The sequence below is a fragment of the Hydra vulgaris genome, chromosome 15 (genome assembly GCF_038396675.1).
Source record: "Hydra vulgaris chromosome 15, alternate assembly HydraT2T_AEP".
NCBI lineage: Eukaryota > Metazoa > Cnidaria > Hydrozoa > Anthoathecata > Hydridae > Hydra > Hydra vulgaris.
Window position 1 is genome coordinate 19,045,489 of NC_088934.1, and position 26,097 is coordinate 19,071,585.

The 26,097-nt window shown below is 27.2% G+C and overlaps 1 protein-coding gene across 1 annotated transcript in view; it reads left to right on the plus strand.

Annotated features, from left to right (window-relative positions):
• The window catches only part of LOC136072066 (lysosomal phospholipase A and acyltransferase-like), a 37,238-nt gene extending 12,800 nt beyond the window's left edge, over window positions 1-24,438 (plus strand). The window contains exons 2-6 of the mRNA XM_065820180.1: window positions 6,781-6,937; window positions 10,745-10,965; window positions 16,687-16,869; window positions 22,277-22,440; window positions 23,804-24,438. Of these exons, the coding sequence (XP_065676252.1) occupies window positions 6,781-6,937; window positions 10,745-10,965; window positions 16,687-16,869; window positions 22,277-22,440; window positions 23,804-24,202 (1,124 nt within the window). The 3' untranslated portion in view covers window positions 24,203-24,438. The remainder of the gene's footprint in view (window positions 1-6,780; window positions 6,938-10,744; window positions 10,966-16,686; window positions 16,870-22,276; window positions 22,441-23,803) is intronic.
• Window positions 24,439-26,097: the final 1,659 nt, after the last annotated feature.

The following is a 26,097-nucleotide window of genomic DNA, read 5'->3' on the forward strand; positions in this document are numbered from 1 at the left end:
AATATTTATTGTAATGATTGCCACACAAAAATTACCTTCGGACAATAATTAGCAATATGCTCTCTTTGGACAAATATTAACGATTTCAACATTGCAACTCCATTAAGGAAATTATGTAGTTGAAATAGTTGTTCAATTGAAGTAGTTGTCCAATTGGACATTGTTTTCCAAGAGAAATTCTCGCGTGAATGCCGTTAAAAATTGTTGAGCTAAACTTAAATAAGAGTTGATTGAAGAGAAGCAACAGATAATTTAACACTTTATAGATTATATAAAATTTGGATAAAAGTTGGATTTTTTTAAATAATAATAAATATATTTATCTATTTATTTCAAAGTTATACTCATAACAACAATATTATCTTTCAAGTAATAGCGATAAATAATTTTAAAAGATATGAATATTAATTTAAACAAGAAAATCATTTCGTTTTCAAGCAAAACAAAATCTTATTTCCGTTAATTCTCAAGCTTAACATTTAATTTAAAAAACTTTTTTTATCAAAATGATAATGCTTAGTAAAGCTTTAAGATATCCATTTTTGGTAGCACTTTGAATCAAAATTTTGGCCGGAACCTTAATAATATTAGAACTGGAACAGGAACCGAAAAATCCGGTCAGAGTTGTGGCCGGAACCCAAACCGAATTTCGGTTGATCATTACTTTATTCGATGAAAACTTGGGAGTAAACAAACGTGAAAGGGCGTTCTTAGCAGCTTTTTTTATGGCAACTTTAAATTGTTGTTGGTTTGATACCATAATTTTGTGTGGACTTCCTAATAGATAAAGTTTTATATAAAATATTGCTTGTTACAGACTTCATTGCTTCTTTGTCTATCTCTTTCGTTCTGGTCCCCTTTTTTTTACGTATATTCGCAACGTGATCTGGAAATAATAATATTTCTATGAAATGAAATTTTCTAAGCTCACGTGGGGTTTATTCGTACAGTACGAGTCCTCCACACTTTTAACTGTACGAACGCTTTACTTTTAATATTGATTTTCAGCCTACTCTCATCTCTCCGTTAAGCTTAACGAAGCGCCAGTCAAAAATTTCTTGTTAACTGAATTAATAAAAAATATTTTTTTAAATAAAATATTTTAAACATTAATGTTTTGTTTAAGGATTTATTTCATTTAAACAAATTTAAATAAAATTTCCGTAAATAATAAAATAAGCGTTGTTAAGCTTAACGGAAACATGTGAATACGGGTGTAGTTATCTATCAAAATCATTTTATAAGAATCAGGTGCAAATTGTGTGGTATCAAAATTTATAGATAAAAAAGTTATATAAGTCAGAAACCAGAAACCATTATTTATTGTGGTTTCGACTATTTCTGCTTATAACAATAGTTTTTAATTTATTTTCAACAATTTTTTTATTGATAATTGATTTTGATGGGCATGCATTATATTACCTTTGCATTTTGTTGTAAAAATGTTATTAGCATCTTTTGTACTCTGCATCATTTTAAAAATAATAAATAAATAACTCAAAATTTATATCACTGCAACAAAGTCACAGTGGAAACTAAACCGATACGTTTTACTATTAAATACTAAGGTGACTTCTTAGAATAAAGACTTTTAAGTGTTCGAAACGTAAGTTGCTACTTTCCTAATTAATGGAGGAAGGACAATTAAAACATTATCAATAATTTTAAAAGAAAATTACCAAATTTCTCAGGATAACATGTGTTTTATCGTAAGTAATATTTAAAAGAACGTATTTCGTCATTTAATTAACGATGGACAAAGCGTCACGGAAAATGGAAGCTTTCTTCTAACAAAAGTAATGAGTTAGATTCTGAATATACTGTATTTTTACCAAAATCGAAAAACGCAATAATAGACCTCACGCCATCTACATCATTTAAAAAAGTGGTTGTCCTCGTGCATCTTATGGAGATTCGTCAAAGCCCATTAAAAACAAAAATTCCAAATTACCTAAGGAAAATAAACTCGAGAACATATTTAATGCGTATCATCAGGCATTACGTTCAATAGAAAAAATAACACAAGCAAAATTCGTGGAAGCATCAAAGATTGCCAATATAAACTAACTTTCTACCACGTCCGAAAGTTTGGAGTTTCAAAAATTTCTAACAAAAAAAGTTAAAGATGCGTCTAGACGTACCCGTGGCACTGCGTAATAATAAGTAATAATGATAAATATTATTAATAATAATAGTATTAAATAATAATAATAATAATAATAATAATAACAATATTAAATATAAAAAGTATAATCTATATATTTTACTACTATAATCAAAATAAAGTATTTGTAGCAAATAATGATTATCTTACCCTCATTTTCATTAACCTTACAGGATGATGAAAATGAGGGTATATTACAGGATGATGAGGGTATTTGATTGCAACTAAATTAATATGACCATATTTGAAAAATACCAGACGCGCACAAATAAAGGGGTTTAAAGGGCGACCACTTTTTCAAGAGGCACCAAAAATAAAATAAAATATATGTTTAATTTTTAGTGGCCGAACAGGACAAAGCGGAGGGGAGTTTTTGCCCCCTTCGCTCCTGCGCTGCCTACGGGCTTGGTTTAAATGGGTTTTACTAAATACTCGTTTATTTATTTTAAAATAGCATGTGAATAAACTAAATTATAGAAAAAATATTAAACAATATTTGCATTTTTAAATCGCAAATATTTTTCAAAGGAATGAATTGTTTTCAGCAGCATGTCATCTTTTTCAATTTTTTCTGCAAATTCTGAGCAGCTATATTTTCTTAAATTAAGTTTAACAAACAAAATAGCTGCCAAAGTTTTCATTGTAAGTTGGGATTTCCCTTCCGTCCAAATATTATTGGAAAACAATCGCTCTGCGGAAGCGTTTGTACCTGGCAAACATAAAGCGGCTTCCACCAATTTTAACAAATTGTTATATGGAAAGTGATTATTTTCGAAATAAGAAAAAATTTCAACCCGCTTGTCACTTTCAACAGACTGTGAGTTCCAAGATGAAAACTTTTTCTTTGTGCTATATAAATTAGTTTTCCGAATTTCGTCAAACAGTTTATTGTCATCAAAAGTGATTTCTATTGATTTTTTCGAAAAAGTTATAATTTCAATAACTTCAAGCCATTCAATTTTATAGTTAAGTAAAAACCATTTAAAAACTTCAACCTGATTAAAATGACTTGTCCACTCATCTATATACTCTAGACAGACTCTGTAAAAAATGTCTCCTTCTTTCAGAAATTGGTTGTACTATTTGTCAAAGAAATTGGTTGTACTATTTGTCAAAATTTGACATTAGTAGTCCACGACCACTTATGTCAAATAGGCTTTGACAAATAGTACATTTGAGGAGCTCATCTTTGATCTGCGTTAAGAAACATTTTCTTTAAATTATCATTAAACGTGTTTAACCTTCTCTTCTTAATATTCATTTTTGAATTTGATGTATAAGTAGTTACAAAAACCTTAAATTACTTTTTTATGAACACTTATTTTTAAGAACTTCTTATTAAAATAAATCATAAAGAGTTATTTACAATAATTAGGGAAAAAAGACATTAAAAGGCAAACAAAATTTGAGTAAAACGAGCGCATTTTCTTGGTTTTAGTTGAAAAATCTTTCGAAGTAATTTTTTTCTTCTCTTACTCGAATTTTGAGTTGTTTTTTTTTTAATGTTGGCGGGAATTTAATTCATTTAGTTTCGTGTTTTATAGTTAAGTTTATTGGAATTTTGTTCATTTTGTTTTTTAACTACATTTTAGAAAATTGATTTATTTAAAGTCTTTCAAATAATATTTTTTGAAAGAATTGTATTTGCTTTTTTTTAATATATAAAACGCGTACAAACCCCAAACGCGCCAAACGCGTACGTACGGTCACCTTAACTAAATACATATTTTTATGCTTTATTTTTAGAGTTTTATATTTTTATTTTATGAGTTTTACATTTTTATTTCTCTTTTATGGGTTTTATATTGTTTTATTTATTTATTTATTTATGAGTTTTATACTTTTATTTTATTAAAAATTTAGCTATAGAGAATAACTAGGGGGTAAATTGCATAACTGGTAGTTCATTGCTTATTTTTATTGAGGATAAACTTTTTTACATGGGTTATGAAGCTATTTCCATTTGTCATTTTTGAGAAGATTTTTTTAGTTTTAACAGGAAGAGAGTTCCAACAGTGAATTGATTGATACTTGATTGACTTTATGCCATACTTATGTGTTTGTTTTAAAGGCATAGAGAGACTGCAATAAGATAGAGACCTAAGTTTATCACTATAAATATCATTTGTGAATTTAAAATAGCTAGTGAAGCAGCTGGGTATATTATTGCGGACAATGTTCCATACAAGTACACAGTTTGATAAGTAGATAAGTTCATCAAGCTTTAAAATTTTAGAAAGATTATATAATATGTCAGAACTAAAACTGTTAGGTTGAAAGTGAATTGTTCTTAAAAATTTATTCTGGAGATTTATAAGGTTTTTTTTATAAACAAATGAATTTTGTCAATCTGACAATCATAGTGTAGATGGGAGCAGGGGCACCCAAAGCATTTTTTGGTCTTTAAGATAGCTAACTTCCAGACATGGAGCAAACTCCAAACATTTATATGTTTATACTTATGTCAAATAAGGATGCTTTGCAAAAAATTGCAATGATTGGAGCTTGGGAACAAAAAAGCCCAAAAAATTTAGCCTCATCTGCCCGAAACGTGAGAGCAACAAGTTGATGAAATATTTTTTGTATTATTTTCAACTAGACTTATATTCATCGATAAATTTTAAGTTTCATAGTATTATCTCTCAGAGTTCAAAAATTATGACAATATAAAATCTGCAACCCCCTCAAATTGAGGGGAATTTAAACTTTATATGGTTATAATTTTTGAACGCTAAAATATTTTACTACGAAATTTAAAATTTATTGATGAATATAAGTCAAGTTAAAAATAATACAAAAAATATTTCATTAACTTGTTGCTCTCATGTTTGGGGCAGGTGGGGCTAAATTTTTGGGACTTTTTTGTTCCCAATCTCCAATCATCACAATTTTTTGCAAAGCACCCTTTTTTAACATAAGTATAAACATATAAATGTTTGGAGTTTGCTCCATGTCTGGAAGTTTGCAATCTTAAAGACCAAAAAAATGCTTTGGGCGCCTCTGGATGGGAGTTAAAAATAACATGCCAAATATTTACAAGGGTTTCGTAATTCACAAAATGCCTTATTTTGGTAAGTATTCCATTTGCTTGACTTTGTTTGATATGGATTTAATTTATTAAATGAACAAAAAAAATTTATCTAATAATGTGCCTAGATATTTTATTTTGTCTACAATATTTAGTTTTTGACTGCTAATTCTAAAATGAGGTTTTTTGGTAATTTTTTTGCCTTGAGGACTAGTTCAGTTTTTTTGACATTCAAAGATATTTTGTTTGATCGCAACCATTGAACCAGTGATGCCAGGTTGTAATTTAGATACTTATTTAGCTTTTTTAAAAAATTATCAAGAGGTTAGTGTCGTCAGCAAAATGATACACTTTTGAGTATTTAATAGAAGTGTTTAAATCATTTATGTTGATAAGGAAAAGAAGAGGATTCAGAGTTAAACCTTGAAGAACACCTACAGATGTAAACTTAGTAATGGATGAGATATTACCAATAGTAACATGGATGATAGTTTAGATATGATTATTAGAACAATTCCCCTTACACCATAATGATACAGCTTTGATAATAGAATTTCATGGTTGACAGTATCAAATGCTTTTTACAGATCAACAAACACTCCACCAGCAAACTGTTTTTGATCCAAAGCCTTGTGTATGGTTAATTATTATAACTCATTAATATGTTTGATATAATGTGTAAAATGTAATGCTATTTTTATTGTTTAAAATGAATAAATTACACAGTGGAAATACAGACAACAAATTTAACAAAAAATTCAACTATAATTGATTTTAAAAACCTGAAAATTCCAAATATTTTGTTCGCAAAACTTATATTATAAATATTAGATTTTTGTTGTTTGAATCGTAAAATAATTGAAATTTTAAAAATCGTTTTAAAATTAAAACAACTTCACATGTGTTCTGAAAGCAAAATATTAATTTTATTTTAAGTCGCTTAACCAAATTATAACCATTAACTGTACCATGAAATAAAAAGAAAATTAAAGTAATATATACAACTATAAAAGTGTCACACAGTTGGAAGCATTTATATGTAATAAGTATTATGAACAACTATAAGAAGATTGCAAACTATAAATTGTTTTGTATTCTGTTCTTATTACTAAATTTACACATGAAAGTCATTAATTTCTATTATGAATAGCATATTTATATTTATTTGAATATAATTTGTCTTGTCCGAAAAAGTTATTAATGTCAGCATTTAACTTTTAATAATGCACATGCCACTGCGTTGATTTATTACTGTTTAAAATATATATTCATATTAAATGGAAATTTTTCTTTTCATTGGTTTTCAAAAAAAAACAATCATTAAAACTTTTAGAAATATTGAAAAAATACTTTTTGCTATTAAAGCATGGTGAATCAAAGTTTTAAAGATGTCATAGCATTAAAACTTTTGATGTTAGTTAAATAATAGTATAAGTTTAAAATTTAATATTAGTTTAAATCTATAATAAAATAGAAAGTATAAATCTCATGATAACAGTAAAATTTTAATATGAGTTTATTACTGGGTAGTAAAATAATTAAAGTAGTTGAAATATAAGCTTATTTAAACTGAATTTTTTTAATTTAGTACCAGGAATTGGTGGAAGTCAAATAGAGGCAAAGTTGAATAGAGATCAAAGTACATATTATTGGTGCTATAAGCAGTACCCAAATTGGTTTACACTTTGGTTGAGCATTGAAGAGCTTTTCCCCATAGTTGAGAAATGTTTAGCCGAAAATATCAAGTAAGTTTTATATTTGTTTTTTTTTGTAGTATTTACCCTTGCATTTTTTGAGTTATTTTAAATACTTCAGGTCAAGTCAGAATCATTGTAGTTACCCTGATATTAGTAACGTTTGACCCTGTATTATCTGCCCCATGTACTGCTGTCTTGTAGGGTTTGCTTTTCTAGACAAAAGCTAGGAGAAGTAAACTATGACTTAAAAGTGCCCTGCCTTGGAGCACATGGTCAAGTAAATGCTAAAGATTTTGGGCAGACCGCATCAAGCTATTGTCTTATAAAAGGCCTTTGAGGCAAATACTTTAGAGGTAAGCAGAATAATTCTTTTAAATCAAACTCGCAATCTTTCTTCATCTTTTAGGCTGGCGTAGATGTAAACCTGTGATACATTGTTTCCTGTCTAGGATGATGAATGCTGAATTCTTCTTAAATCTACTCATAGATTTTTCTTGTACCTCCTTGATAGTGGGTATGCAACTGTTATCTCCTAATGAGGATACAGCCCTAAATTCTCATAGAGGCTGATTCCATTAACAGGTGTAAATAATTAGATTATTAGCAATATTAACAACAATTTACATATGGATAGTGTCCCTGTTAATGCTTTTGGTGTGCATTGTCAAGGCCGCATAAAGAGCCTTAAGTTACGATTTTCGATTAATTAACAGGGCTGAGACAACTGGATAACTCACTGTTTAGGATGTTGTGCACTATCTATGAATTTGTTAAGTTCTCTTGAAGTCTTGAAGTCTTTTATCTCCAACTTCTTCTTCGGACTCACCTCATTATTGCACTACTTACTATTACCCTAAAGCTGAATGTGATTCTTTTTATGGTTTTCTTTGTGATGGTCATTGGGCTGATGCCTTTCACAAGGCGTTTTTACAAGAACAACTCGTTTGAGAACAAACACCTTTGAGTTGAACACTCCATCAATCACTCCAGCTTTTCATTGCTAAACTCATTTCTCAATTAAACTCTTCTACGGCTTGCGGTCCAGACAACATTCCTGTCACCTTTTTACAAAAGTGTTCTCTTATTTTCCTTTCTGCTGGTAATTGTCCTATCTGTCTCTATTATTAACAAAGTTTTTAAATCTTTAATTAACAAATTTCTAACTTCTTAAGTTTAATAACTTACACTTTTGCAATCAACATGGTTTTCGATCTTCTTGTTCTACAGTTGACTTGCCAACACTCTAACTGTAAGATTCTTTTGTGCATTACATCAAGATGGTGAGGCAAGGCTATCCCTTCTGACATTTCAAAAGTTTTTGATAAGTACTACCATGCTGGTCTTCTCCATAAGCTTGTTTTATATGGTGTATCTGGGAAAATTTTTGAGATTGAGATCAAGTTGTTTTTTTCTAATTACTTTATTAAAGTCGTCCTCAAAGGCCAACACTCTTCTTTGTTTCCAGTAACTTCTGGGGTACCTAAAAGTTCTATGATTAGTCCTGTTTTGTTTCTTATCTACATTAATGATCTTCTGACAATTTTACATCTAAAGTGATTCTATTTGCTGATAAGTGATTGAAATAAAGTCCTCTTTTTTCAATCACTTAACAAAGGCAGCCAAACTTGAATCTGATCTTTTTTTTGTAATGGCTTTAAGCTTGCAGTGGTTTTTTAATTTTGATTTTAACTAAACTCAGTTATGTACTGAAAACAATTATTGCAATATTGTCCACATTCCTATATTAATGATTAGCAACCTTCTCACTAATTCCTGTTCTTTACCCCTTCTTGGACTATCATTCACTACTGAGCTCTCACAGAAAAAATATATACAATTGATTGCATCTGCTAAGGTTGCTTCTCTTAATCACGCTCGCCATTATCTTACTCCTAACTCTATTCTCTACCTCTACAAATTTCTTATTCATCCCTGTATGGAATACTGTTTTCTTATTTGGGCTGGTTCTTTTAATGATGCTCTTTCTCTTCTAGACAAGGCCTAGAAGAGAAAGAGCATTCAAAAACACATTTTAAACGTAGATGGACCTGTTCTATCGGCCAAGCTTGAGCCTCTTTCCCATTGTTGTAAAGTTGCATCTCTTTTTCATATAAATACTATCATGGTCTTTACTCAAAGGTGCTCTTTTCTCAAAGTTCAATCAGTCAAAACTCGTTCTTGACTTTTTCATTCAGTAAAGTTACACCCTTTTTCTATATCTGTCTCCTCATGCCCTAAAAACTTTTTCATCAAGTTTTTTTCATCACACTTCAATGCTTTGGAGTACTCTTTTATCTTCTTTTTTTTCCTGACTCATACAACTCATACAGTCTTCTATCAAACGTTTCCATACTCTTTAACTCTATTGTTTATTTTCTAGTAACTCCAAATTTAATAGTGGTTGCTTGCAGCCATGTTGGGAGTGAATTAGATTTAAAAATTAACATAATTTATATTTTCAGGTTGGTTTTCTATTTTGGCAAAGGTATTCCTCTCTTTTATGTCAAATTTGCTTTAACTATGGTGCTTTATCTGTGAATTAGGTGTGATAAGGAGAAGAATATATTGAACTTTTTAAAGATAAAGCTGTTTCTTTCACTTGTGAAATGAAACATGGTTCAAGATTATTTAATTTAGGCAAAGTGTGGTGATTTAGTTTTAAGATATAGTAGTGTGACTTAATACACAATTAGGTATAATTTCTAGTAATGGTTCACTAGTTTAAAGTTTTATTTATTCACTGACTGACCTATGAGGCTAATATAATCATTTTTTAACACAATTTAAAGTTTTTTAATTTTTTTTTCTTTGAACTGTGTTTCACAATTTAATTATATGCAGGAGTCTGAAATAGGGAGAACAACTCCTTAAGATGTTTTATCATAGTCTCAACTGGGTCATAGTAATGAGAACAAGGAAAGAAAGAATAAGAAGTTATTTAACCGTTGGATTTAGATTGGCAAATAGTTTCGTTACTGGTATTATTTTGTTGCGTGATTTTAACAGGCAAATAGAAGTTTTTTAAATTCATCTTTCTAACCCTGTCATTGCATGAGCTTTTTTATGTCAGTTTAATGGCATATAGGCTAGTTACCGTGCTATGTAGATTGTGTAACAACAAAGTTTAATAGCAAAAAAATTGATTTAATAAAAGTGGTTTGCTAATATACAGGCCAATAAATTGTGAGTTAAATATTTAGTAATATAACATAATCTTTTTAATATTATAAGGTCTAACTTTTGATTCGTTAAAATTCAATAATATGAACACCATCCCAATTAGTTTTATTGTAACAACTATTTTGCTGCAACTTTTATGTTTTACTGCAGTATTATAGTTTTGGTTTGTTTGTGAAGCAAACAGACACCCATTGTCTTTTTTTCCACTTATGTTACATATTAAATTTGGAGCATTACACAAAGCTACCATGACAAGGATTGGGTGTAGTTAAGACTGGGAAAATGCTTTGATAGTTGTATACCTGTTAGTAGAATTTTTTCTAGTGAATGAGAAGATTTTTGAATGAGTTTTGAGATGTGTACTAGCATTCTAAAGGTTCTAAGTTTTTATAAATTCTAAAAAAGGATTCTGACTTCTAAAGGTTCTAAAATACAAACATTCCATAGATTTTAAATTTTATTGAGTGACCCCACAAAAGGCAGAACAATTTTTAAATTCAAATCCGATGCTTTTAATGTATTATTATTTATTTTAAATTGATATTATAAATTTCAGATTATAAATATTATGTATTATAAATATAAATTACAATATATTATAAATAAATTTTTAATTGACTTATCGAGCAAATATTGTTTATCTTATTGAGTGAATTTTTTTTTTAATAATAATAGAACTAATTACAATGATACTACAAAAACAATGGAAAATGCAAAAGGAGTTTATACTAGAGTTCCAGATTTTGGTAATACAACAGCTATTGAATGGCTAGATCCGTACATTCATTTTGCAGGTGTTTATTTTTTTCCATTTATTGATGCTTTAACTCGTACAGCTGGCTATGTAAGAGGAAAATCGTTACGTGCAGCACCATATGACTTTCGCTATGATCCACGTATGTTTTATGCATTTTTATTTCTTAATGAAAATTATACAAGCTATTGCATTTTGCCATTTAATTTAAAAACTTTTCTTTTTATTTACTTTATTTTTTATCAAGATTAATGCAAAAGTTTCTAATAAGGAATAATTAATACAAAGTTTCGAGTAACAGTACAACGTGTTGGTGGTAATTAATGGTAATAGATTATGGTAATAATGGTAATAAATAAGTGGTAATAAATAATGGTAGTGTTGGTGCAAAGGTAATGACCTTTACACCAACACAACCATTATTTACTTTACTGAAATCATTCTTTTGCTTAAATAAGTAAAATTTAGGTGTGATAAATTAGTTTTAGAATAAATGCTTTTGAAAGCTAATCCTTAAAAATGCAGTAACTAATAGTAATTGATAAGTGATGTAATACTGTAATACTGTATATAATTATGTAATACTGTATAAATACCATAAATAAATTGCATAGAAATTTATAAGGTGCTTGAGTACTTATTATAATAAAATCTTCTGAAAAAAACAATAAAAGTACTAAAAAGAAGCAATTTAGATATTTTTTAAGTTAAAATATAATTTTTAATTTTGATAATTTCCACTTTGTATCTTGTTCCAATACATATAGATATAGTTCTGGGTTAGCTCATTTGGGCAAAATTTAGAGATAGCTCAACTAAGTAGTTGATTTCATTTACTATCAGCTATTACTAATATTTGTTAATCTCAATTGATTTTCTAATAAAGTAGTTATTCTAATATTGTTAAATAATATAGTTATTCAGGGCTAATATAAAACCATATTAGAAAATCTTATTTACAGTTCTTTTTGCATACTGAAAATATCTTTACTATTTGGTAAACATCTTTAATTTTTTCAAACATCCAAATTTTTAATATTTTAGGAAAGAATTTAGAAATTTAACATAACAATTCTAAATTATTCAAACATTAAGCATTCAATTAAAAAAAATGTTTAATAAAAATTAGAAACTTCAATTTGATCAATAGATTTCAAATAAATTAATTGGAAGCAAACTTTGTTCAAATAAAGATGTTTTAAATTTATTTGAAGAATGTTTATTTTAAGTATAGCTTGTTATGCAACCAGAGCATCCTGTCATATCAAAATTGTAAAATATCATGAAATGTTGATTACGTTATAGTAAAATTGCTTGCAATTTCAAAAACATAAATAATCTTTTACAATAAAGGTTTTGTATCTATCGCGTTAACTTAAAAAAACCCTGAAAGTTGAAGACTGACATGAATTAAAGGGGAGTGCCTCAATTAACTTAAAATACTTGAGAGCTTTAAAGATTCTTAGAGCATAAAAACAGCATACCAAGCTAAAAAATAAGGTAAGCTTAATGGTGAGCAGTTTCAACAACAAAAACAGGGACTTCATCAACAACAACAACAGCAGCAGCAAGCCAAGCCAATGGTGTGGGAAAAAAAAGTGACATGAAGTTAAAACAACAAGTCAAAGTTGCGAATGATTCTAGTTAAAAAAATCGAATTGCAAGATTTGGTTTTGTTGAATATGCATACACAAGAAATATGTAAAAAAATTTGTTGCACCAAGATGATCAAAAACATTTATTTAACTGTTATACAAAACAAAAATAAAATGCTATTATTTTTTGTTTAAATGAAAAAAATGTTGTTAAATTAATTTTCAATTTTCTATTCATATATCTATGGTATGTTTGTGTGTGTGTGTGTATATATGTATATATACATGTATATATATATATATATATATATATATATATATATATATATATATATATATATATATATATATATATATATATATATATATATATATATATATATATATATACATATATATATATATATGTAAATTATGTTAGTGTATTTTACAAATAGAGTGCTCAATGTTCTTAAAGAACAGAGCAATAATTAATTAGTAAAAAACACTTATCTAACTTTTATCTTCGACTTGGAGTTTCACCATTGCTGGATCATCAGGAAGAGTTACTAAATCTCAAAAAAAATTCAATTTATAGAAAAAAATATTTTGCAGGAAGTTATAAATTATTATAAAAAATTTTTAATTACTATATTTTTTTGTTAACGGTAAGTTACAGAAAGTAATTATGAAATAATTTTCTTTGGAATGGGGATAGTTTAATTTGGTCATTTGTTTTTATAATTTTTTAAGAGGTATTTATTTTCGTGCCTACATTTAGAAATTAATTCAGATTTTTTATTTAATAAATTTTCTTGATTCAAATGAGTAATTATTTCAAATTTTTCTTGCAAACATAGCATACATTTAAAAATATTGGCTTCCTAATTGAAATAAATATAAATTTAAAAATAGTGAATTTTCTTGATGTCACATTTAACCTCTCAGAAAGTTCCTATAAGCTCTACAAAAAACCTAATGACGAATTATTGTATATTAATGTAAATTCGAACCATCCCCCTCAAATTCTAAAACAAATTTCAATTAACAATAGGCTAAACCAAAACTCTTCTAATGAAAAATATCTTTAACTCCTCTAAACGCGTTTATGAAGATGCCCTTAAAAAAAGTGGCTTTTAAAGTTTCGAGCTAAAAAAGAAAATTGAAAAAAGCGTAACAGAAATCAAAACATAATTTTGTTCAACCCCCCGTAGAACAAAAATGTTTCAACGAATATAGGTAAAATTTTTCTAACATTAGTAGACAAAAGTTTTTTTCCCTCTAACAAAATACATAAGATTTATAACAGAAATACCATTAAAGTAAGTTATAGTTATACAAAAAATTTAGAAAGAATTATAAATGGCCACAACTACGCGTTAATTAATAAACACGAACATTTAAAAGAAAAAAACACTGATTATTGTAATTATAATCAAAAAATAGATTGCCCTCTAAATGCAAAATGCCTCTAAAAATGTAATTTACAAAATAACCCTGATAAACAATATATTGGCTAAACCGAGGGGAATGGAAAAAACGTTATGCCAACCACAAACAATCTTTTAAACACAAAAAATATTCAGAAGAGACTATGCTGTCAAAATATATTTGGGATTTAAAAGTAAAAAATAAAAATTTTAATTTACAATGGTCTATTCTAAAATCTGCCCCTGCCTATAATAACATTTCCAAAAAATGTATGCTATGTTTGCAAGAAAAATTTGAAATAATTACTCATTTGAATCAAGAAAATTTATTAAATAAAAAATCTGAATTAATTTCTAAATGTAGGCACGAAAATAAATACCTCTTAAAAAATTATAAAAACAAATGACCAAATTAAACTATCCCCATTCCAAAGAAAATTATTTCATAATTACTTTCTGTAACTTACCGTTAACAAAAAAATATAGTAATTAAAAATTTTTTATAATAATTTATAACTTCCTGTAAAATATTTTTTTCTATAAATTGAATTTTTTTTGAGATTTAGTAACTCTTCCTGATGATCCAGCAATGGTGAAACTCCAAGTCGAAGATAAAAGTTAGATAAGTGTTTTTTACTAATTATATATATATATATATATATATATATATATATATATATATATATATATATATATATATATATATATATATATATATATATATATATATATGTATATATATATATATATATATGTATATATATATATATATATATGTAAATTATGTTAGCGTATTTTACAAATAGAGTGCTCAATGTTCTTAAAGAACAGAGCAATAACAAATTAGTAAGAAACATATAACAATATAATAATATGATATAATGTATATATATGTATTTTATGTTAGTTCACCTCCCCAGCGCCGTGAAGACCACTACAAATGAGGAAGCTAATTGTGGTTATAACCCTCACTCAACTCTATAACTCTGGAACACAAACCTTGGCAACAAGGTCGCTGCGTGGAGAAACAAGTTGAGCACAGTACTACCAGGGACGTGGTGGAGATCAAACTCAGAGTCTCTCACTTATGAAGCGAGCGCTCTACCGCTACTGCATATATATGTATATATATATATATATATATATATATATATATATATATGTATATATATATATATTTGTATATATATATAGTAAAAACTAATACAATAGATTGTTTTAAACGTAACTCAGAGTTTCACACAAATTAGAGATCATCAAATCAGGGGCAAATCTATGAGGGTTGTTATACCCCAGCTCCCTTAAAAAAGGCAATTTTTAAATTATAGTTGGTTTTTTGAGGATTATAGTTGGTTATTTGGGCATTTAACACATTTCAGTTGGGTGGTTTTAAGTTTTAAGTTTTTTATTTAGAAAGCTGTTGGTCCTTTTTAAGGATTTCCCCCTATCGTTTTATTCCTAAATTTCCCCCTACATCAGATATTACATATTTTAAAAACATAGTATAATATTTTATGGACAGATTTTAAATGTTATGTTGCTTGTTGAATAATCAGACTATTTTATTTTTTATTTACTATTTTCTTCAGAATTTTTTTTTTTGCAATGTTGACAAGTTACAAATTAATTATTAATTATTGGCGCATCTACATGATCCCATACATATGATTTAGTTTCTTTAAATTTTCTTTAGTGTTTTTGCCTTATGTTATTTACATTGTTTAATTCTTGTTTATTAAATGGCATTTTAGAAGTATATATTATGAATGCCATTATTTATCAATATCAATAAATAAATAGCACTTTGTTACTTAGTTATTTAAATGTTTTTGGCTCATAAAACATAATTAAATACATCCGTATTGACTTCATAAGTTTTTCTCTTAAAGTGACTGATCCACAAGTTACTGTTGCAAAAGAATTCATTTTGACATAAAACTTTTATATTTTATCATTGTTTTAAAAAGTAAATTTTTATATTGTTAATATTTTGTGATTCTGTAAATAACGTTTAGTTACAAACATTTTGGTACATAAAGATGTTTAATTTTTACACTTCTATTCATTTAGCTATACAATGTTTAATTTAGCTATAATGCAATATTTCGGAATGAGTACTTGCAAAATGAATATGGGCGATTTTAATTGTTTTGTTTATTTCAGCACAAAAAAAGTTTTTCATTATCAATATTTTTTCTAAAGAATTTTTTTTTCAGAATTTTACAAAACCTTTCGGTTAACAACTCTACTGTGGATTAAGTTTTTAAAAATTGTTTATAAAACTTTTTAATAATTCATTGAAACAGATAAACTCATAATTAGAAAAAAATAACTCTTAAATAGAAAACATAAATGGTACACTTATTTAGAATAAAGGATTGTTTAAACATGAAAATATTGTTTAGCAGTCTTTATGTTCTAATGGGGTTAATTTATGAAAAAGTAATGACAAATAAGTAAAACAGTTAACAAGTTTTTAGTTTGTAATAAATTTAAAATCTTACTTTATATGTTTTTGATTATATATTTAGCTCAATTTGTTAGTTTTTTGGTCAGTTTAACAAATTTAAATTTTATTTTTTAATACTTTTTGCGAAATAAGCACAAGTTGATAAACATAAAGTATCTGAGCAAATCTGCCATCTTAGTAGAGTTTGGTTTAACAATACTTTGAGCATGAATTGTCAAGGATTAATTAATAAATGTTTAAAACATACTTTTGTAGCATATTTTTAAAATTAAAAATTAAAAATGAATAATATAAAAACATATACAAGCTTCAAACTTTTTTTACTCATTGTAAAAAAAGTTTGAAATAAATAATACAGAAAAATTAGTTACCACATTTTTTATTCATAGATAATGCTGGAGATTATTTTGAAAATTTACATCTGTTGATTGAAAAAACATATTATGATAATGGTAATCAATCTATAATGTTGATATCACACAGTATGGGTGCTCCTTACTCTCTCTACTTTTTAAAAAGACAAACACAAGAATGGAAAGATAAGTTTATTAGAGCTTGGATTACAATATCAGGTTTGCAAAGTGTTTTTTTTTCAGAGTTTTTTGTAGAAATCTTGAGACACTTTTCTATCCTTGATATAAGATATTTAATGAGAAGTAGGTTCAAGCAGTTAAAGAGTTTTCATAATTTTGATTGTCAAAAAATCAATTGACATGTTGACAAAAAGTTGCAAAATTGTGTCTTTGCAGAATAAATACCTGTTAGGAAATACTTAATTGGTCAGAATGAAATACTAATATAGTTAAATGCTTAAACTTCATTTAACTTATTTTTATTTTAAGTATTGGTGTCATAGACTTCAAGTTTGCAAGTGAAATGATGTTTGTTTTTGGCACTTACATTTTTACAATTTTAAAAATTAAAAAAAACTTTAATATCTGATTTTAAATGAATTAAATTATGTCAGCTATATGCTGGATCTTTTTGTTAATTGCAATTGACTAAGGAACCCGGCACTGGAGAAAGAAACTTTTTTTTGGTCCAATATTATTTTTATTTACACTAAATATGATTTTATGATGTTGAATTAAAGTTGTTGTGGACAAAAAAATTTTTAAATTCATAAAGTTAACAAGATGAGGATAGTGAAACAGAAATTAAATGATGATTATAAATTTATTTGCATTTTAAATACATTTAAACACTAGTAAAACAGATGAAATTGGATCATGATGAAAATGGATCTAATGAAATTCAAAAACAGATTTTAAAAGTAGATTTTAATCTTCCCTGAAAATGTTTTAAATATATATTTTTAGTTTTCCTTTTAATTTTTATATATATATATATATATATTTATATTTATATTTATATTTAAATATTTTAAATGAAAAAATACAACTTTATAATGGCTATTATAAAGTTGTATTTTTTCATTTAAAGTATTTTAATACTATTTCATCTATTTTTTTTCAAAAAGATATTGATCACTCTTAAACAGACAAGAGTTGTATTTCCAGCAATATACAACATTTATCAATAAATATATATTTATATATATATATATATAATAGATATATATATCTATTTGATAAAGTGTATGTATATATATATATATATATATATATATATATATATATATATATATATATATACACACACTTTATCAAACTTTATAATTAGTTGTGTTAGTCCATAATTAGTCCACTACTGAAATTTTTTGTTGTTGTTTTTTCAAAAAAGCAAAAGAAAAAAACTTCTTCTTCGACCACATTGAGTTTCTGATATCTATATGGAATAATAAAAAGCAACACTTTTTTAAATTATTTTGCATTTTTTCTAGTGTTTTACACAATATTTTTATTAAGTGTTGTTATTTTTTAATGAGTAAATTGTAACTTTACCGATGATGTTGATGTCACCAGCATTTGCCTGGTGAGTCTTGTTAGATTCTGGCACAGTTTAATTTTGTGGTGTTGATTACACACAAAAAAATCATGCATCTTTTTACTCCATCTGTTGTATCGTCCACTGTGCTATATTAATGGCAGATGTAGTTGACAACTAGCAGCTTATAGCAGGGATGCTCAAAAGAATGGAAACACCATTTAAATATAAACTTTAGAAACTTTAGGTTGTTATATTTATATACAACAATACATATAGAGTATTTTGTTTTTTGATTGATAAGTATTTTAACACATCATTGACAGAGTTCAATCTAAAGGTTGCTGGTGTTGCCAACTAAGGGGTGCCTTGATGTCATTTGCCATCACAGTCCTCTTATTTTAGATATACCATATCCCACAAGTCTTTGCAGCTGACTTTAAAAACAATGGCCTAGGATTCAAATTCAAACCTGGCAATTTTTAGTTATTCTTACAAGTCAGCAAGTTCATCGTCTGACCTGCAAAAGGGCGATGCTTTAGTAGAATGATATCATCATTGCAATTCAGGATTCATCTTCTCTCTCTGTTTTTCCTACTTGACTAAACCATACTGGTTAAAGACACTAAGATATTTTGAACCATTGTCTATAGTTGTTGCATCAACCTGAGGGTTAAAAGAATCTAGTTAAAATACCAATTTTATTGACCACAACACTTTTAGATTTGCAAGTTATTTTCTGAAACAAGAAACAGTTTTCTGTTGGAAGTTTTTGAAATAAATTGCTTCTACACACCCTCCCGTTAATACTTAACTCATAATGCAGGTTGAACATGATATTGCAAAGAGCTTCCCAGATTAGGCTTCTTTTAACATCTTGACTCTTTAAAATTGTTTTTTAAAATAAAAACTACAACTAAAAGAACTTTAACATTAAACAAAAATAATTAAAATAACTGAAAGTAAAAAGTAACAAGAATGAGCATAATTTTACACAAAGACATTTCAAATGTAAACAACATTGAATATATCACATCGTTTATAATTTGTCACTATAATAAACTAGCAGTTGTTGTGAAATTGTATTTGTAAAAAATGTTCTTCAATTTTAGATTACTTCAATAAGATAATAGAAAAGTTTAGATTAATGGATATGTATGCATAGTATAAATAATGCATCATGTTAGTAGTGATTTCGCCGGTTATCCGGTTTTTCGGTTAACCGGATTTTCTTCGAATATCAAATATCTATTTTTGAATAATAAAAACCGACTTATAATTTTTATAGAAAGTAACAACTTACTTATGACGCATATTGTTTGACATATCTTAATTGATAAAAGATTATAAACTTCTTTTATTAATTTAAATGTTAATTTAATCAGTTTTGTTTGATAATATATTCTTATAACAATTTACAATAGAAATCTCAAAGTATTACTTATTACTTATGCAACTTTAACAATTCATTTTTAAGAAAGATTTTTCGGAATATTCTGGAACTTTTTTTGCTTACTCAGCGTGTTTTTTGAACCAATAAAATTCGTTTATTTGTAGATTTGGCGGTATTTTAGTGTTATCAAATGTTCTTTAAATTATTTTTCCGGACCAAGATGTTTTGAGAACATTCAAGTTTATCCATGCTTCAATCTATGTCCGCATAACAATAAGTTTTTTAAATACACGCAATTTAACTTTATAACATCTTTCTTTTCCTGATCAAATGTTTTTAGATAAGAGAATGCTTTTAAAAATCCGCTGATATTAAAACATTTTGATAAAAAAAATTTGCAGGGCTTATAATTTGTAATTATATTAAGTTAAACGTTAGAATGTTCCGTGACGTCAAGTGGCTTTGTAATTATAGTGCATATAAATTTGATAGTGGTTGTTAATATGTTTGTACGACTTTATGTGTAATTTTTTTGTAATGTCTTTTTCCATGTAATGTTTATTAATTTTTGATTATTTTTCCCTAGCTTATTAAGACCCCCCGTTTATTAATTTTTACTTGTTATCAAAGTTAAATTTATATCCTTAGATTTAAAAAAAAAAACTCTATGAAAATCGGCCTAAAAATTAAAAAATAATTATATCAGTTACAAATAAAAACAAAAAGCTCAGCGAAAACAAGCTTTAAAAATCGTCGAACTTAGTTTATTTCCCACCAAAGTAAAAGCAAATTAAATTATATTGAAATTATGATAAAACGGCTGATAGAAAATGTGCATTTGACAGCAAGCCGCGCTAGAATTAAAAAGTTTTATTCGTGTTTTGTAAAAAACTTTTTTGCAAAATGATGGGAACTGTTATCCGGTTTTTGAAACGGTTAACCGGCGAAATCACTACATGTTAGTTGCAGCCATTTTATATAAAGCACAAATGTCAATGTTTTAAAATCAATGTTTTAAAATCAAGTTGCGCACATCTGAGATTATTTTGATAACACAGGAAAATTTTAATATTTTGATAGATTTACTTTTCTAACAATTCGTTTTCAGTATATGAACAAGTCTGTAACTTAAACAATATCAAATGATATTTCTTAATTTAAATAGTAGCAGAGTAGCGCTTTTGATTTTTCTTTGATAGCAACCTTAGTATGCTACCAAACTATCTTAGTAAAAGCACTTTCGCAACTCTGCTACTAAAAAGAAATACTGTATGTCGCGGAGTAGGGGATCGAGTTGTGCTACCATCTGGTTCTTATATATATGTATGTATATATATATATATATATATACATACATATATATACAAATATATATATACATATACAGTAGTGGCCAAAAAATTAAGGCACGTCATAAAAAATTACTCAAATTTTGCAGTGTAAATTTTTTATTGAACAAACACAATAGAAAAAGTAAAATAAATGAAAAAAAATAGATAAAAATTATCAAAAATTGTTAATATTTAATAAAATAATGGTTATAGCAGCAAATTATAGCAAAAGTTTAAATGACTTGAATGTTATAGTTCAATACTTTGTCGGATGTCCCTTATTATCAAGCACGGCTTGTATTCTTCTTGGCATACTATGTACTAATGTTTTACAAAATTCTCGAGTGATTTCATTAGCCCACACTTCTTTAAGAACTTTTTGAAGATGTTCTTCAGATTTTGGCTGATGTGCTGCAACTTTCTGCTTCATTATATTCCAGCAGTTCTCAATAACATTAAGATCGAGTGAACTTGAGAGCCAATTAGATAATAATTCAATTTTATTATCAGTAAACCACTTCTTAACTGTTTTAGCTGTATGACAAGGTGCTGAATCTTGCTGGAAAATGCTGGTTTTAGTGATTTCCATGTGGAGTTTTATAGCCCGTGCTTCTAATTTGTTGAAGCGTACTTTCGTCTGTAAACATTACGCGTTCCCACCATTTCGGTGTCTTGTCTTTTAAACTCTTACAAAATTTAATCCCAGCTTGTAATTGAGATGGAGTTAATAAAGGTTTTTTAGCTGGTCTTCTTGCAACTAGACCAAAGTCACAACACAACCTTCTTCTAATTGTTCTCGAACTAATAGTAAGTCCCCTTTCCATAGCAAGTTGTGATAACCTTGCAGATGTTGTGTGGGGCTCACTATTAACAACATTCTTTAAAAAACGGTCTTCTCGTGATGTACTCACACGTTTTCTGCCACAATTTTTGCGATTTGAATAGTCTTGCACACGTAAAGCATTTTGCACGGCACATCTTGATACTTTTAATTGTTTTGCTATACTACTTTGAGAATAGCCCTCCGAAAATAGTGCATTTATTTTACCTTTAACAAAGTTTTTGATATTACGCTTTTTACCCATATCACAACTATGGCAACCTGACGGTGTAAAATAAATCAAAATATCTTGAAAAATCAAAATATAATAAAAAAATTATTTGTATCCAAGGTAATAACGCCATAAATAAACAATAAGTTAAAAAAGTTTAAAAAACGTAGCCTGCCTTAATTTTTTGGCCACTACTGTATGTATATATATATATATATATATATATATATATATATATATATATATATATATATATATATATATATATATATATATATATATATATATATTTCACAAATATTTTTTCTTTTTTCAGGTGTTTTTGGAGGATCAGTTAAAGCTGTTCTTGCATATATATCTGGGGATAGCTTTGGAATTCCATATTTTCTTGACAGTCCAATTAAATTGAGAGAATTTCAGCGCTCATTTTCTAGCTTGAGTTTTATATTACCAAATTCAAATTTTTGGAATGATAACGAGGTACTTAAAAATTCAAATGTACACAGGTTTTTTTTTTTTTTCTTAAATTGAAAGGTTTTATAACTTTGAGATATATTTTAGAGGTTTTTATTAGAGATATGGAGAGTATTTTTGCCAGATAAATGTTTCATATACCTCATCTAAATAATTACATCATAAATAATCAATTTAAGTTTGGATTAAGGTAAATGTACCAGTAATTGACCTCATAAAAGAAAAAACTTCATATGACTGCCATATCTTTAAGATAGTGTGCCAAATATTTAGTCAAACAACTTACAATACTATCTACTAGCATACCTTCAAGAAATATTTTACAAAGTAATATCTTTTCATTTTTTCATATCTGTTTTTTAAAGCATGGTTTTATGTAGGAAATTGATTGTCTAAAAAAAATTTTTTGAGTATTTGACCATTCTTTACTTTAGTAGTTGACTTTATGTTCAATGATAGAAAAATGGAAGCAGTGGTAATATTTTTTTTTTATTTCAACATTTTATAACATATATAACAATGTAAAGACATTAAATAATTTTGATGCAACATAAATACAACATTTTATTACAAATGAAATGATGATTGAGTGATCATTTTTGGTATAAGGTACGACCCACATTGAGAACACAAGTTTGGATGGTGGATTTTCCTTTGAATTTGTTTTTTTATATATACGAGCTTAACTTCTTTGTCTGGCCACCAATAGGAAGAAATGCCACTCTTAACCATTGTGGCTGTCTCCTAGCCATCAGCCGATTGGTTACCCTTGTCATTTACTTAATTGTTTAAATTTTCTGATTCATTATTTGACCACCCTAATAACTGGACATTAAAGTGACAATAAATAATGATAAATAATAATTAGTATCAAACATATCTATTTTGAAACATAATTATCTTATGTTAAAATAAAAGTTGCTTACCTTATAAAAATAACCTTAGTTGCGACATCTCCTTAGCAAATTATGGAAGAAAATTTAAGTAATTAGACAAAACCGTAGCACATTCATTGAGAGTCAGCAATCTTTCTTAAAAACTATCAAATGTTTGCCATGTTTACAAGTGCACAGCCAAATGGCAGGAGAGTAGTTTTCCCCTGTTTTTAAATTTGTTTACAAGAGTAGGGCTTATTTTAACTAATTTCATTCTAAATGGTCAACTAGTGGCACATGGTCAATTGTTCCCTCATTTACCTTAATACTTATCTGAACATTGTCTAACTGCTTTCATAAAATTCCAATATTGTTGTTCTTTTACATTTCCTTGCTACAAAAATAGAAAGGTGGGGGAGGTAGGTTTCCTATTAAAACAGAAAGATGTACTTTATCAAACATTTGTGCACCTTATTTTTTTTAAATAAATTTAGGTAATTGTGAAGACTAATGATCGAAGTTATACTGTAAAGGACTATGATACTCTCTTTGAAGATATAAACTATCCAATTGCTCAAAAGATTTTAAAATTGGTCCCAGAAGTTTGGAGTAATGAACCACCTGGAGTGAAAATATATTGTTTTTATGGAAATCTTGTTGAAACCCCTGAAGTTTTGTATTATAAATCTGGATTTGCTAAAGATAATTATCCTAATATATATTATGGCGATGGAGATGGAACTGTAAACTTAAAAAGCTTAGAAGGGTGTAAATTGTGGCAAGGTAAGCAAAAACAACAAATTATTCATCGGCTGTTTCCAATGGGAGAGCATAATGGTATACTTCAGAATCCTCATCTAATTCGTTCAGTCATAGAAGCGTTGGAACAATAAATTTCATTTTACTTCTTACAATAAATGTCAGTTTAATATTATAAAATTGGACTAGAAATGCTGTATATTATTAAATAATTTTTACTAATATGTTAATGTAGTGTGTAATATGTTAATGTAATTTGTGTAATATGTTAATGTAATGTAATTTGTGTAATATTTATATAATTGTGTTTGAATATTGCTTTCTTACACAAGTTTTTAATTTGTTTTCAATAAAAATTTATGCTTAATAAGATATTTGAATTAACACAATGAATATGAAAAATTGATTAAATCTTGTTAAAACTTTTGCAAATATTATGTTTGTGGAAGCTTGCAAGTCAAGCTCTTACAAACTAGTAAGATTTGTTTATATCTTTTTTTTTAAATCCAAGCAAACATAGCTTACTTTTTGCAAATGCTTTTTTGAAAATGTTTTTTTCATCGCTTTTTATTAACTAAGATATTTGTAAAAGCATGATCTCTCCTGGTCATTTTTTAACGCTGAATATTTAAAAATAACTGAATTTTATACTGTAAATATGTATATAATTATATATTTTATAATTGGTTTAATAAAAATTTGTATTTCCTAACGTTTACATAGAATGGCATTGTAAATATTGTAATTTTCTGCTCAATATATCTCTAACTTTATTACCTCTGTGTTTATTACTTTTACTAACTAGATTGATATAAAATATTAGCTGCAATAGCTGCTTATGGTTGCTTAATTTATTTCAAATATCATTGAAGCTTTACTTGATTGTGTAAATAACGTTTTTAAATCTCAGTTTCCACTCATCCTTAATATTCATTCCTTATCATCGCACAGTTGCATAGAGTCTGCCAAAATACCCCAAAACCATTGCAAATATTACATGCCAAAAATTTGTAATAATAATGAACTCGTTTTCAATAGCAAATATAGTAGATAGAATCTCAGTAGATAGAAGAATGCCAAATTCTTAATTTGACGTTAAGCGTCCTTTGCGACCGCTAACTTGGATTTTAGGGGTTAGGGGTTGTCCACAAATTACGTCACGCAATTTTAGACCCCTAATCTCTTCCCTAGTAAAAAAAGTTCACATTTTACTGACCCTCTTCTCTCTAGAATTACGCAACAAATTTGAACCCACTTCCTAAAAAAAAAATGAATGCACTTCAATACACATAAATTTTAATTATTATTTTGAAAGCCATTATTGCACGTGCGTAAAAAAATGTAAGCCAATAAAACGTTTAAATTTTAAATTTTTTGCTTTAACGACATGCTGGCGCAGTGCCGTAGGTAATCAGAACTAAATATTTTTAAGGCGCGGCTAGCAAGGGTTAAGGTACTACTTTCTTTAAGATAAAATTTTTTTAAATCGTGATATTTTAAAGTTGTTTTATATGTTTTAACTATTATTGTTGTTTAATTATATCTATTCATTATTTATACTTTTTAAAGTTTTACACAATAATGTAAAAATAATTAATGCGTACATAAATTGTATGATATGGCCATAGTGGCAGTGTAGTAACGAACATCGGCAGATTTAAATAAGTGTAGGGGAAGTGGAATGTAAATACATTCTTTTTTTGATATAAAGTTGTATAAATTAACAGTGACTGAAGAAACAAGTAACCCCCGAAGATATATTTAATTTTTGATAAATATATTATTTAAACTTCTTTAGCAACATGTTAGTGTCGCGATGCCAGTGACTAGGAGGATACATCCCACCCCCACACAGTGGTTAACTGAGTAATGAAATTGGGCAAATATTTAAAAAATCATAATTGTTGAAAAAGCAATTGAGCCCTTTTAATTTTACTGTTAAGTATCTAACTTCAATTTCAAAAAATATTAAATTTTTTTTTTCTTTTTTTTTGTCTCAAAAAATTTTTTTTTTCTTGCATGAAAAAAC